At 45.4% G+C, this 14,208-nt stretch overlaps 1 protein-coding gene across 4 annotated transcripts in view; it reads left to right on the plus strand.

Annotated features, from left to right (window-relative positions):
• The window catches only part of LOC149970721 (disabled homolog 1-like), a 76,602-nt gene that overhangs the window by 56,231 nt on the left and 6,163 nt on the right, over positions 1 to 14,208 (plus strand). Inside the window, exons 3-9 of one of the 4 annotated variants that reach the window (XM_090225385.1) lie at positions 2,594 to 2,733; positions 4,129 to 4,227; positions 8,960 to 9,091; positions 9,393 to 9,512; positions 10,230 to 10,268; positions 11,310 to 11,375; positions 12,404 to 12,472. In XM_090225385.1, the coding sequence (XP_090081511.1) occupies positions 2,594 to 2,733; positions 4,129 to 4,227; positions 8,960 to 9,091; positions 9,393 to 9,512; positions 10,230 to 10,268; positions 11,310 to 11,375; positions 12,404 to 12,472 (665 nt within the window). The remainder of the gene's footprint in view (positions 1 to 2,593; positions 2,734 to 4,128; positions 4,228 to 8,959; positions 9,092 to 9,392; positions 9,513 to 10,229; positions 10,269 to 11,309; positions 11,376 to 12,403; positions 12,473 to 14,208) is intronic. The other 3 variants (XM_090225386.1, XM_090225387.1, XM_090225388.1) reach the window with 3 other exon arrangements.

Here is a 14,208-nt window from a genome sequence, read left to right on the forward strand (position 1 = left end):
CCGGGAAGTCCGTGGGGCGACGCACAATTGGCCTAGCGTAGTCCGGGTTAGGGAGGGGTTAGCCGGTAGGGATATCCTTGTCTCATCGCGCACCAGCGACCCCTGTGGCGGACCGGGCGCAGTGCGAGCTAACCAGGTCACCAAGTGTAGTGTTTCCGCCGACACATTGGTGCGGCTGGCTTCCGGGTTGGAGGCGTGCTGTGTTAAGAAGCAGTGCGGCTTTGTTGGGTTGTGTATCGGAGGACTCATGACTTTCAACCTTCGTCTCTCCCGAACTCGTACTGGAGTTGTAGCGATGAGACAAGATAGTAGCTACTAACAATTGGATACCACGAAATTGGGGAGAAAAAGGGGTAAAAGAAAAAATTAAAATAATAAAATAATAATAAAAAAAGAACATCTCATTCCAAAGTCATGGGCATTAATATGGAGTTGGTCCCCCCTTTGCTGCTACAACAGCCTCCATCCACTCTTCTGCGAAGGCTTTACACCAGATGTTGGAACATTGCTGAGGGGACTTGCTTCCATTCAGCCACAGGAGCATTTGTGTGGTTGGGCACTGATGTTGGGTGATTAGGCCTGGCTCGCAGTCTGCGTTCCAATTCATCCCAAAGGTGTTCTATGGGGTTGAGGTCAGGGCTCTGTGCATGCCAGTCAAGTTCTTCCACACCGATCTCGACAAACCATTTCTGTATGGACCTTGCTATGTGCATTGGGGCATTGTCATGCTGAAGCAGGAAAGGGCCTTCCTCAAACTGTTGACACAAAGTTGGAAGCACAGAATTGTCTAGATTTGCCTTCACTAGAACTAAGAGGCCTAATCATGGAAAACAGCGCCAGACCATTATTCCTCCTCCACCAAACTTTGCAGTTGGTACTGTGCATTGGGCCAGGTAGCGGTCTCCTGGCATCCGCCAAACCCAAATTCGTCCGTCGGACTGCCAGATGGTGAAACGTGATTCATCACTCCGGAGAATGCATTTCCACTGCTCCAGAGTCCAATGGCGGCGAGCTTTACATCACTCCAGCCGACGCTTGGTATTGAGCATGGTGATCTTAGGCTTGTGTGTGGCTGCTCAGCCATGAAAACCCATTTCATGAAGCTCCCAACGAACAGTTCTTGTGCTGACTTTTCTTACAGAAACAGTTTGGACCTCGGTAGTGAGTGTTGCAACCAAGGACAGATGATTTTTATGCACTACGCGGTTCAGCACTATGCGGTCCCATTCTGTGAGCTTGTGTGGCCTACCACTTTATGGATGAGCCAAGAGGTTTCCACTTCACAATAACAGCACTTACAGTTGACTAGGACAGCTCTAGCGTGGCTGAAATTTGAGGAAATTACTTGTTGGAAAGGTGGCATCCTATGACGATTCCGCATTGAAAGTCACTGAGCTCTTCAGTAAGGCCATTCTACTGCCAATGTTTGTCTATGGAGATCGCATGGCTGTGTGCTCGATTGTATACACCTATCAGCAACGGGTGTGGCTGAAATAGCCGAATCTACTAATTTCAAGGGGTGTCCACATATACATCTGTGTGTGTACCAAAAGAGCCTGTCGCAAGTCAGACAAAGATATTTCCTCCATCTCCCACACCTCACTCTCTCCCCCTCTGCCTCTGTCTTCCCTCTCTCCCTCCTCTTTTCCCATCCATCCATCACCCATAGGGGGCTTATGGGATTGTGGGCGTGCGCTGGACCGAGATGATTCCTCTCAATAGCAACCTTTCATGCTGTTTATCACCAGCCAAAAGCTCCCATGGGAACAGAGGGGGGGGGGGGGGGGGGGGGGGGGGGGGGGGGGTGCAGTGACCCCCTGCCCCCCGGAATGTCCTGCTGGGATAGGTGGTTCTGGATTGTTCAGTTGTCAAGTTGTTATCTGATGTGGTTTAGCCCTACAGTACAGTGGGCTATTTAGAATTTGGCATATTAGTCCTTAGATTTTATTTTTTTCTATTTCAAATGTATTTTTTTTCACTCAGTCAGAAAACAAGGAGGATCAAGACCCTCTTCATGATATAAAAAGTGCTTTGTTGCTGTGGCATGTTGTTCAGGAGACCAGATTCTAAGAAGCCCCTGATGTGTTTCGGCGTCATAGCCTTCGTTAGGGAGACAGGATGATGAAGGATGATGCTCTAGTTTTCTCCTGAGACATTTGATATTAATATTCCATAAATATGTATTTTCCCCACCTACACTACCCCTCTACCTTCGTATGCCCAGACATAGACACAGACACACACACCTCTGAGCTACTAAAATCAGTTGAACTGACATGTCCCTGCTACAGTACCTGTAATTTATCATTTCAGCAGAATGAACTCTCTTCTCCTCTCTCACTCGCTCTCCCTCCCTCTGTACCCCCCCCCCCTCTCTCTGTACCCCCTCCCTCTCTCTCTCTCTGTCCTTCTCTCTCTCTCCTGCTGTACCCCCCCTCTCTCCCTCTATATCCCCCCTCCCTCTCTCTGTACCCCCCCTCCCTATCTCTGTACCCCCCCCCCCCCCTCCCTGTCCTTCTCTCTCTCCCTCTCTCTCTGTACCGCCCCTCCCCCCTCTCTCTCGTCCTGTCCGTATCTCTCTCTCCCTCTGCAGGTCAGGACCGCAGTGAGGCGGGGCTGATTAAGCGTTTCCGTGGTGATGGCGTGCGCTACAAGGCCAAGCTGATTGGGATTGATGAGGTGACAGCGGCGCGTGGGGACAAGCTGTGCCAGGACTCCATGATGAAGCTCAAGGTGTGCGTGCGCACGTGTGAGCGTCTGATAACGAGGGCAGTGCCTTGAACTTAGGAGAGGGTGGTGGTATTCACGTCACAATACGTTGACAAAATACATTGAAACAGCGTTGATTCAACCAGTTTGTGCCCAGTTATATTACATCTCTTCTGGACGATTTAAACCATGCTGGAGACATAGTGGCATTCCCGCACAGCCAACAGGCAAATCCATTTCCTGCTCTGATCCTCTCAAATCAGATGTAGTGTGAGTTGCTCCACATGTCCAATAACACAACAAGCAGGAGTCTTGTAGATCCACGCTGTGACATTTGAACAGTGACCTGCCTATGACTCCCATATCCAGCAGTCTCTGCTAGTTACAGTCAATGCTCTTATGTCAATACAGGCATGCTGTTATCTAGACAGGCAGAGGAGGGGGATGGAGGAATGGAATAGAGGAGGGGAAGGGGTCTCTATCGAACTGCCTCTCTAAGCTTGAGGACTTAATCCACCAAATGGAGAAGCCGATTGTCGATTGACGACAGCCATAGACTCCCCTCTCTCCACTATTCATTGGATCGCTCTTTGTTTCCCACTCTGGAGAATGGGGAGGGAGAGAGTTTGATGGTTGATGTTTTCAAAGCGTCTCTGTATTAAGGGCTGAGGCGCCGAGCTTATGCTGAGGTTGAAGAGAGGAGAGGGGAGGGGGGGATATAGTGTACTGGTAGTGTACAGGGTCGCTCGCTCAACCCTCCTCAACGTGAATGGGGTTCCAGGGTTCTCAGACGTGTTCAGCGTTCACAATGAGCTTCTGTCTTCTTTCTCTTCTCACACAGCTTCGTTACATGAAAGACATGTCAGGCGTGCGTTAGCGAGGGAGGGTCGTGCCTCGGTATAAGTCTGAGGAACATGCAGGAAATGATAATTGTTTTTGTAAGGGGGAAAAGCAGCTAAGATGCATGGGAACATCTACTTCAAAGGCTCTGTGGTTGTTCAGTCAGCAAGACGTGACGGAAGTGCCTCAGCGAGGTGTAGGTTATGGTCGGTCAGCAGAATACCTTCAGTCAGCACAACTCAAACTCGCTACATTGTAGTTTGGCGGCTTGTGTCACGAGGTGCAGGCAGCAGCAGCCTACTTAAGAAACCAGCCTCTCAAATACGAAACAATAAAAGACTGTGGTGTAAAAGAAAAACACTGAAGTGTTGAGAGAAGGAAGGTTCAAAAGGAGCAACATGAAAGAACGTTCTGTCCTATTGCACCTTATGTAACAGCTGCCACCCTCTTCCCTTCCCTCTTCCCCCTCCCCCCCCCCCCCCCTGTCATATTTACCTGAGTCGTGAGTCGGCGGTACGCTGCTGTCTTTCGTGCTGAGCGATTTCCCTTCATCGCCCTGTGTATCTTCCTCTCCTCCAGGGAATGGCTACGTCGGCGCGCTCCAAAGGAGAGCACAAGCAGAGAGTCTTCCTGACCATCTCCTTCGGGGGGATCAAGATTTACGACGAGAGATCAGGGGTGAGTGAGTGATGGGGGCTCCACTGCGTAGCCGCGCCGCCAGGCCTGCCCATCGGCTGAGCTGAGTTACGCAGCCAGGCCTCAGCCCCAGCGGCACTGAACCTTTATAGGACATTCAAGTCCAATCGCAGTCATGTAGAAAAAGAGCAGCCATCTTGTGCGCCTACCTGGCATATGGTGCAGTTGAAATGCCAAACGAATACGACAAAAGCAGATAGAAATAAACATTGTGTAGGGTGTCCAATCAAAAACGCATCTTTTGACCAATGGGTAAAAGAGATACTCCTCTAAGAAAACCAATCATCCAAATGGAGGCCAGAGGAAAGAAGTAGTAAAAAATCAGGAAAATAGGCTACCGCCGTGGAATATTACATAAAACAATATGGAGGGAAGATTAATATCGATTTTGCGACATGACATGTAATGTTTTCATACTTTAGTATGCGCTTTTCATATAAATGCAAAATCCCTGTTATTTAAAAAATAAAAAAATAAAAGATTTCTCACAAAAACAAGTGTAGCCTATGTGAAATGTCAACGGAGAGCTGAGCGTAGAGCAAACTTTTTTTACTTTGGAACCCTCTTACATTTAATTTGGCTCGTATCATGCTAGTTTAGATTTTTGCGACCCGCGGAAACGACTTTGCATTGACCACCAAAACATGTACAATCCTCAAGTTGCTACGAGAAAGCGGCACTGCTCTGTCAACAGAGCCCAGTACTTATTATCGGATGTATTTTGTTACGAAATCTGACTTCTTGGATATAATGTTAATGACATGCTAGAGAAAGACCTCACTGAATGATTCAGAACATGAAGAATCATTATTTGTCTTGGTAAAAATCTATTTTATAACATAAGGATGTGACATTTCACTCAGAGTGGAAGGATGCTCTACATTATGGTAAAAATGTCATCAAGCCTTCTAATTGGCTAGGTGGAAATGTCGCAACATTGCTTCCACCCATGTAATCCTTAGATCTATTATCCTGTGTAGTGTCGTGTCTTTTGGACTATCATTAATGTGAAGACTGTTATATTATCAAATCAATTCTCTAGGTGTAATTATTACGTGATTCAACTATTCACGTAAATATTAATTAACTAGGAAGTCGGGCACCACAGGAAAATGTTGTTTAAAGAGTTACTATTTCCTGAATTTAACTCTCTTCAGATATTTTCATATCTTATTGATTAGAGTCACTTATTAATGTATTATTACCTCATCAGTCATATTCTGATTGTCGCAAACTCTTGGATATCTGCACGAATCCTAGCATAAATGATGAATCAGCGATATACCAATTGGCTAAATTATGTATTTACTAACTAATTAAATAATCACACAGAAGTACATAAACACACACAGGATAGGTTATACATTGGTTACTAACATGATACAATAAAAAGTCCCTAGTGGACTAAACCGACATGATGGCTTGTTACACATAATTAAAAGGGAGGGGCAAGTAAGAAAGAGCAGGAGAAAAGACAAAGAACTCCAATATTGTACACACAATAACTATGCTCATGGAAATGCTAATAATACTTTGCACATGAACAGCCGCTCATTTGAAAGGAATTGCAATTGACATATTTATGAGTGTAGGCCTTTGTTGTCTCTCTCTGTGATCGCCGGTCCGTCTGCTGGAGAGTCAGTCGACAGAAAGTCTCTGGTTTGTCCACCAGAGATCAAAGTCTTTCATAGTTGTTCAAATGGATACATCAGGTGTACCAATGGTCGTTCAATAGGGAAATGTTCTCCCGAATGGATCTTTCAGAGTACCATTCGGTCGTTCGATCAGTCGCGTTTACCAGACTAAAGTACTTAAACAGCTGCAGACTGAATGTGTAGTCTTTAGTTTTGTAGATTGCTTAACCATTCGTGACGTCCAGTTCACACCTTAGTCTGCTTGGTCTATAGAGTGGTAGATTTCTTAACCATTTGTAACGTATTCAGCTGGTGCTGCGCGTAACTGTTCTAACGTACATTTTGTCGGAAGTGGGTTTTAAACACTTCTGGCAAAAGGGGGCGTTCCATGACGCCGATGTAATGTCTGTGCTCATGTGAGCGTGGCCACTGACTTGGTTTAGACTTCATATGAAAAACAATTCTCTCATTTAGGCCGTCATTGAAAATAAGAATTTGTTCTTAACTGACTTGCCTAGTTAAATAAAGGTAAAATTCAAAAAATAAAAATAACATTTTAGAAGGCTAACATCACATTACATCTTCTCACAAATAGTTTCATATACAGTGGGGAGAAGTATTTGATACACTGCCGATTCTGCAGGTTTTCCTACTTACAAAGCATGTCTGTCATTTTTATCATAGGTACACTTCAACTGTGAGAGACGGAATCTAAAACAAAAATCCAGAAAATCACATTGTATGATTTTTAAGTAATTAATTTGCATTTTATTGCATGACATAAGTATTTGATCACCTACGACCTCTACATGCTTTGTAAGTAGGAAAACCTGCCAAATCGGCAGTGTGTCAAATACTTGTTCTCCCCACTGTATATTCATATACGTTCCCCCACATTTGGATGTGACCCTGACGACTGGGAAATATATACATTCAGAGATACAGTTATGTTGTCCTACCGTCTTTAGTTACATCACAAATTCTTAACAAATTCCACAGGATTGTTCTTTAAATACCCACCGGACCATTCCAAATGTCTGGAATACAGAAATACTGTTTAATTATTCAACCTTTTGATGTTACCGTACTGCCTTTCTCTGTGGTAACAAAGGGATTTCAAGTTAATTTCTGAGAGTGAGAGAGAGAGTTTTCCTGCAGGTATTTATGACCATCATTAAACTGTGGAGAGAGAGTGAGAGAGGGGCGGGGGGCTATGATCCCCCCCCCCCCCTACCCCCCAAGGGCACGTCATGACAGTAGATATAGTAACATCAGTGTCTAGGGAGTAGGGGCTAAGGGTCGATGTGGAATGTAGAATGAGTAAACTGCTTTGACTTAACCTGGGCCTGGCCTGCTGTATGATGGCTACTGTCGGATGATAAAGACCTGTCTGTTATAATGACAGTGTGTATATGAGTGATATGATGTTATCCCCTTCCCCCTCATCACCTCCCCTGGGGGCCCAGAGACCTGCTGTCCCCCACACAACCCCCCCCCCCCCCCCCCCCCCCCCCCGTTCATCACCACTATCCACTAGGCTAATTAGCCCACAGTTCCACCCCTAATCATCATCATTGCTAACTGCTAGCCTAATTGTCCCATAGCTCCACTTCAACTGTCATTAAAGGGAAAAAAATGCATTACGCAATACTGTATATAGACCCCGTTCCACAAGACAACTCATGGTTGGATATTTGATGACTTCCATTTTTATTTTCGTTGGATAGTGGTGCCACCCGTTATTCTCCACAAGCCCTGTCATTTATCAACAACAACTAGATAATACCCCTCATCGAGCCCCGTAGTGTTAGTGTGTGTGTGTGTGTGTGTGTGTGTGTGTGTGTGTGTGCACGTGTGTGTGTGAGCCCTACCCTCTGACGCTCATCACCACATGCGGCTTCTGTAATTTTGTTTGAGAATCATCGTCCCCCTAATGCCCTTTCATTTTATAAACTGATTCTCCCAGCAGCACTTAATTTACCCAACAATCGTAATGGTAAAATATAGGGCTCTTTCAGCAGGACGAGGCATTGCAGAACATTCGGATAGAAATGTGTCATGCAGACAAGACACTGTTTACTGTCAACTAGACTATAGAATATTGTCAGCTCTAGTATGTTCCATTTCTCTCTGCCACATTCTTATCAGTGCACCCCACTGAATAAGCCCGGGTTTAATTTCTTAGAAGCTCATCCCCGTTGCTCAAAGCTTATCAACGCTGTTAGTGGAGCAGCAGGTGGGAGAAGATGAGTGACATCCCAACTACTTTGAGCATGTGTGTGTGTGTGTGTGTGCGTGTGTGTGTGTGTGTGTGTGTCAGTTGTACTTTTGAACCAGGTGTTCAGGGCTGCCCACGCTCTGTTGACGATGCATCTTTTTGCATATTGCACAATACACAACAATATCATTACCCACAGGTTAGAGAAATCTTCCAAATAAGTGAAAAAGGGTTGTCTGATCTGTGCACATACACACGCACAAGCACGCATATACACACACGGACATCCACACCCTAATCGGCCGTTGTTCAAGCAGTAAATGCGTTGCGCCTCCTATCCCACTGAGACATGTGAGAGCTGGAAATGAGGAGGAAAAAGGGAAGAATGGCATAAGTGGTAGTTATTCTTGTCAAGACTATTCCCTGTCAACAGTTAGACAAAGAAAGACTAATGCATTTACATTTGCTTTCCCTCATTCTCTGCTGCGGTGAATCTGGAGCACAATATTGCCGTAGTATTAGAATTAGTAAGAAGCTGTAGCCTACTTACCGTGAATTCCCGGTTCACTCCCTCATTTTGAAACAAAACATTCTTTCAAGAATTCATGAAATTCATTAGAAATGTATAGTGTAGAGCCAGGAGTTTTCCTAGACAGGTCACCTGTCTGAAAAAACTCCCGAATCGAATTAACTATAAAATCAGGACCTTAACCCTACAGTATCCAACATGGGTCTCTAAGCCCCCTCCATTTTGTATGGTCCATTTCCTCGTCCTGACCTGTCACTTCCTCTTCCCTGTTTCGCAGATCTACTACATCACTTCCTAACTCCAACTTATGTCACTTCCTCCCTGTGTGTTCAGGTTCTGCTGCATCACCACTCGGTGCATGAGATCTCCTATATCGCCAAGGATACCCGGGACCACCGGGCCTTCGGCTACGTCTGCGGGAAGGAGGGACACCACCGGTTCGTGGCCATCAAGTCCGGCCAGTCGGTGAGTCCAGGACCTGAGATCCTAATGAGGTGTAGTAGTCAGAAAGAGCGTTACAGCCAAAGTTACCATCAATCAACACGTTTCAAATGCAACACATAGTGTTGCAACAAGGGAGCAACCGTTTGTAACACAGTTGAAAGATTGTCCAATAGGAAGGACTCTGCTTTTATCCTTTTAGATATTTGCAGCACTGTGTAGTTGGGATTGCGACGTAAGTGTGTGGGTGAACTACGTGTGTGTCGTCTGGAAGATGAAGGTGTGTGCCCCTCTTCCTTCACATCCCTCCCTCCCTCCCTGACAGGCAGAGCCCCTGATCGTTGACCTGCGCGACCTCTTCACCCTCATCTACGACATCAAGCAGCGCGAGGAGATGGAGAAGAAGGCCCAGAAGGACAAGCAGTGTGAGCAGGCCGTCTACCAGGTAAACAACAACCACACAACAACCACAAACAACAACAGAACTGTTACCATGGCCGTTATGCACAATGGCCATATTGAGTGTACTCATGAGTAATAGTGAGAGATGTTAGAGGAAGGGAGATGACGCGTATCCATTGAAGAAATGGGTTAATATCTGTCAAAGGGAGCGTTCCCCCTCTTGCGACAGCGCGCTTTCTTGCTTAGCCTAGCGACCAGCAGGCAGAGATGACTGCTTCACACGCTTTGAGTACGAGTCCAGATCTCGGCTTGGGCTGTGACTGCAATGCAAATTATTTAAGGTGTTTTGAGGGATGTTACAATGCCACTATTTTCTTTATCCCGAAACATGACTTTCATGCATCGAAAGACTCCTGTCAATGTAAAAGGCTTAATGTAATGTATAACTGTGTCCACAATGGTATATATTATTATGTTGGAAAATGTATACAGTAACCCAGACATCAGGTTAAGACTAGGCACAATAGGTTAAGACTAGGCACAATATGTTAAGACTAGGCACTCTCCACTGAGTTCCTAATAGAAAACGCCTGTTTTCCCCTAAGCCAATGGCTGATTGCTCACACCTGACGCCCTTGCATGCTCTTTTGTTCTCGCTCTGTACTTCTATTCGTCTATCCATATGGTCTTGCTCTATTCTCCTCTGTATCCGTCTTCTTCTTGTTATGTAAAACGTTCCTTCTCTTCAACCATCACGCAGACCATTCTGGAGGACGAGGTGGACGATCCAGTTTACCAGGTACGTCGCCACACGACACGCGGCCCATCAGACCTAGCGATGAAACCCCATGGGACCTTTTTCGCTCTAGCTTCTACTGGCGACAGTGTTTTCACGTGATTCATTCTATGGAATACGAAACAATTAATCCTTAATGTAAATATCTGCCGCTGATCTGCTTGAATTAATGATTCATGATATCCAAACCATCTCAGTAATACGCAGTAGACCAGCCATCACAGTAGACGGGTTTTGTTCAACCATTCGACTCTCCCATTGCAGTGTTGTTGAACCATATCTTTTCAGTTGACCTGTGTATATGTTCTGATTTTCTTCTAAAGACCTATCTGACCCTGACTGGTTGTTCTCCCCTTTTGCTTTTGGCTGAACCTGATACTCTACTCTGTTGCTCACACTGAATACAGACAACACTAACCCTTACTCTGAATGCTAATGTTCAGTGGATATGCCCCAACTCATTCCAAATTTCTGTTGTTTTCCCCTTTAGCTTCCCCCCCCCCCCCCCCCCCCAAAAAAAAGTTTTAATTTGCAATTCTGTAGTAGTAGTGACTGTTTTCGTTTGTTTTGTTTCGAATACAAGAGTCCAATGACTGTGGGCAGAATCCAAACTTGGGATCCGTGCGTGTAACTAACTCAGACTTTCGTGTAAATCATCTAGGTTACAAACGCGGATCTCGAGTCAGGATTGGCCCCTCTGTGTCTAGGTGGTAGTGGAGAGGTGGAGCAGTATTCTGATGAAGTTGGTGGAGGGACCTCTTCAGTACCTGGAACTACTGCCTGACCAATTACTGTGCTCTCTCCTCTTCCTTCTTCACTCTATCGTCTCTCTCTCTCTTTCTTTCCTTGTTTGTCTCTCTCACACTCTTTTTTTCTATCTCTTTCTCTTTCTCTTTCTCCGGATTTTGTCTCTTATTTCTCTCTCTCTCTCTCTCTCTCTCTTTCTCACTCTATCTCTTTCTTTCGATCGCTCTCTCTCTCTCTCTTTCCGTTAATCTCGACATGCTCCATCCCTCTTGCCCCCGCCCGCTACTTCTGTTGTAGTACATTGTGTTTGAGGCTGGACATGAGCCCCTCCGTGGCCACCAATCAGAGGAGAGCGTTTACCAGGTACAATACCAAGCCCCGCCCCTTCCATACCTTTTGTAGGGTAGTCAACCCAGAGCGTTGTGTTACATTAGACTATTTCTGTTTGTTAGAGAGCAGGGCAGTACACTCTGGGTAAAAAACGTATACTCACAATGTTCTTAATGTAAATTAGAATAACATCTCAAGTGCAGTCATGGCTAGTTATTTTGGCAGACCAATTCATCCAGGCTTCTCTAGAGTCTATGTGGGCTCCCTGCAGACATCCAGAGGTTTGACCTTCCAGATCAGTTCAAGGGATCAACAGGAGCCTCTAGGGACCTAGAGTGTGATTTAATCTGGTCCCCCTCCTCCCTCCCCCACCTCTCTACTCCCTCACCCCTCCTCCCTTACCCCTCTTCCCTTCTCTGTCCACCTCCCCCTCCCTCCCTCCACCCTCGCCCCCCTCCTCCTCGTCCCTCCTCCTCCTCTTCCTTTCTGAAGATGAAAGATGAGTCGAAATGAATCATTTGCCATGCCATTTGAACTCCAAATGAAACAAGATCAATAGGCGAGAAGAAAATTCCGCCCAACTCCAAGTCAGCCAGCCGAAAGCGAGAGAGAGAGAGGGGCCATATTGTTCACTCCGGTTAATAGATTAATGTGAGGAAAATATACAAAAGAGAGGAGAGGGCAAGCGCTCCAGCGTTGTCAGTTTCCACAGATTTAAACCTCTAGTTGAATGTGATCCAAATGGAGAAAAACAATTGTGCCGTCTTAATGTCAAAACAAGGAAGTAGCACACACAATCCTACAGCATTGCTTACAATCAATATGGATCTAAATAAGAGTTGATTCAAGAGCTGTGCAACGGTAGAATTTGCATAACATTTTCCTTTAAACCCTTTGCAGACCAGAGTAACACCTTCTGAAATGATGAGTGTGTCAGCTGTAGCAGAAGAAAGGAATCATTGAATAATCAATACGTTTTTCTCTTTCTTACTCAACCTTGGTAAAATGGTGTTGCTCAAAGCTCACTTTATTCTTTCATTTTGACTCGACCTCCAACACAGGTCCCTACCGCTACCAGTCAGCAGAAGGGAGAAGGGATCTATGACGTCCCAAAACGCCATTTCATGACTGTAGGTGTTTTTGTTTTTTTGGTTCGTCCACTCCCTCCACTGGCAAACCTCTCATTCCCTCACTAAGGAAAACTCCCCTCTTCTTTAGTGTCCATTTATGAACCCCTGTCTGTGTGACCTTGTGGAATTATTGGACCCCTAACCACCTCGCCGACACACGTAGACGTGGTCGTGTACACCCACAGACTGGTTATCAGCAGTGTGTCTCGAAGGCAGTGGTTGCCTGCCTGTGCAGTCTGATATCAGTTGTCTTGGGCAAGAAATTATCAAGCGTCAGGTCTAAGTATATTCTTACAGTATCTAAGGTTATAAAGATGCAATGATATTGTATATTGCAATATGTATCGTCATTTATACGGGGTGTATATTGTATTGTTATGCACAGTCTGCCCCAACAGATACATGATTCCATCTAGCTAAGATGGGACGTCAGTTGTTGGGATAAATCCAGTGGAGGTGTCTTTGCTTCAGATCCTCCACAGGATTTTAAACATAGAGGACTGTTAGACATCAAAGAGGCCGTCTTTTTATTCAATAAAGACAAAACGCTTTTGTCATTTCCAGTCTCACCACTATATTATCTACAGCAAGGTTCATTTTGGACCAGAACAAATAGACATATCATGGATTCACTTTTTGGTTGCGCAAAACTGGAAATATATCTCTTTCTGTCCTTTCACCGTGTCAGATGCAATAGTCAATACATTTACATGGAGAGGGAAGAAAACGTCCACCTGACTTCTGAAACAAACCATAAGAAGAAAGTGGGCTTTCTTTCTCGCCTCGCTTCCTCTCTGTGCTGATAGTTCAGCAGCATATCAACTCGGCATGATAGCTATCCTGTCCCCCTTGCTATCTCCCCCCCAAAAACACATCATGCTAGCTGGTGTTGTATCAATAGCTGCCGACGCTGCTTCCATATCTCTTAAGAGTTACTGCTTGTCTGTGCATTCAGTTGGAGCTCTACTGAGAGATCCCCCCATAGCTTGATGTGTGTGTCACTCTGCCTGTCTGCCTGAGGTAAAGACCCAGTATAACTATAACCTATGTCTGCCCACCTTTTACAAACTACTGTACCTCCCTCTTGCTCCTACTGGATACATAGAACTGTAAGAGCAAGCCATAATGTACAACAACAATATGTACCGTATATGATCAGACCCCCCCCCCCCCCCCCCACACACACACACACACACACACTTCAAACAGGACATAGACAATGTTATGTTGCCCCCCCCCTCCACCAACACTGATTGCTGTTTTCCTCTCATTTTCGCTCTTCTTTTCGTGTCTGTGTGTGTGTGTCTTTATTTATAGCATGCAAATCCCCTGTGTGTTCCCGTGGTGATACATCGTCTGCTTGTGCATGGCCCCTGCAGTCTAGGACATACATTTCATGCGACTTACCCATTTCATAGTCTAGTTGTAGAACCTATGTCCTTCCTTCCTACTTCCTCTGAAATGTAATTGTACTGTTAGAGCGCTGAAGTTATATGGCTGGGGGAGGGGGGGGGGGGGGGGGGGGGGTATGAGAGTAGCTGTAGGAACGGTCACGTCTGCTATATGGGTCAGGTTATATATTGTCTCGGTGGGTAAATATATAGAAGTGTATATATATTCATTGGGTTCAGGGAACACAGTGGTGAATGTACTGGTAACTGCCAAAATAAAGGAAACACTTGAGTAAATGAGGGATACAGAGTATATTGAAAGCAGATGAGATAATTAAGCAATTC

This window comes from Oncorhynchus mykiss, chromosome 28, assembly GCF_057628025.1.
Source record: "Oncorhynchus mykiss isolate SJ-2025 chromosome 28, ASM5762802v1, whole genome shotgun sequence".
Lineage (NCBI taxonomy): Eukaryota > Metazoa > Chordata > Actinopteri > Salmoniformes > Salmonidae > Oncorhynchus > Oncorhynchus mykiss.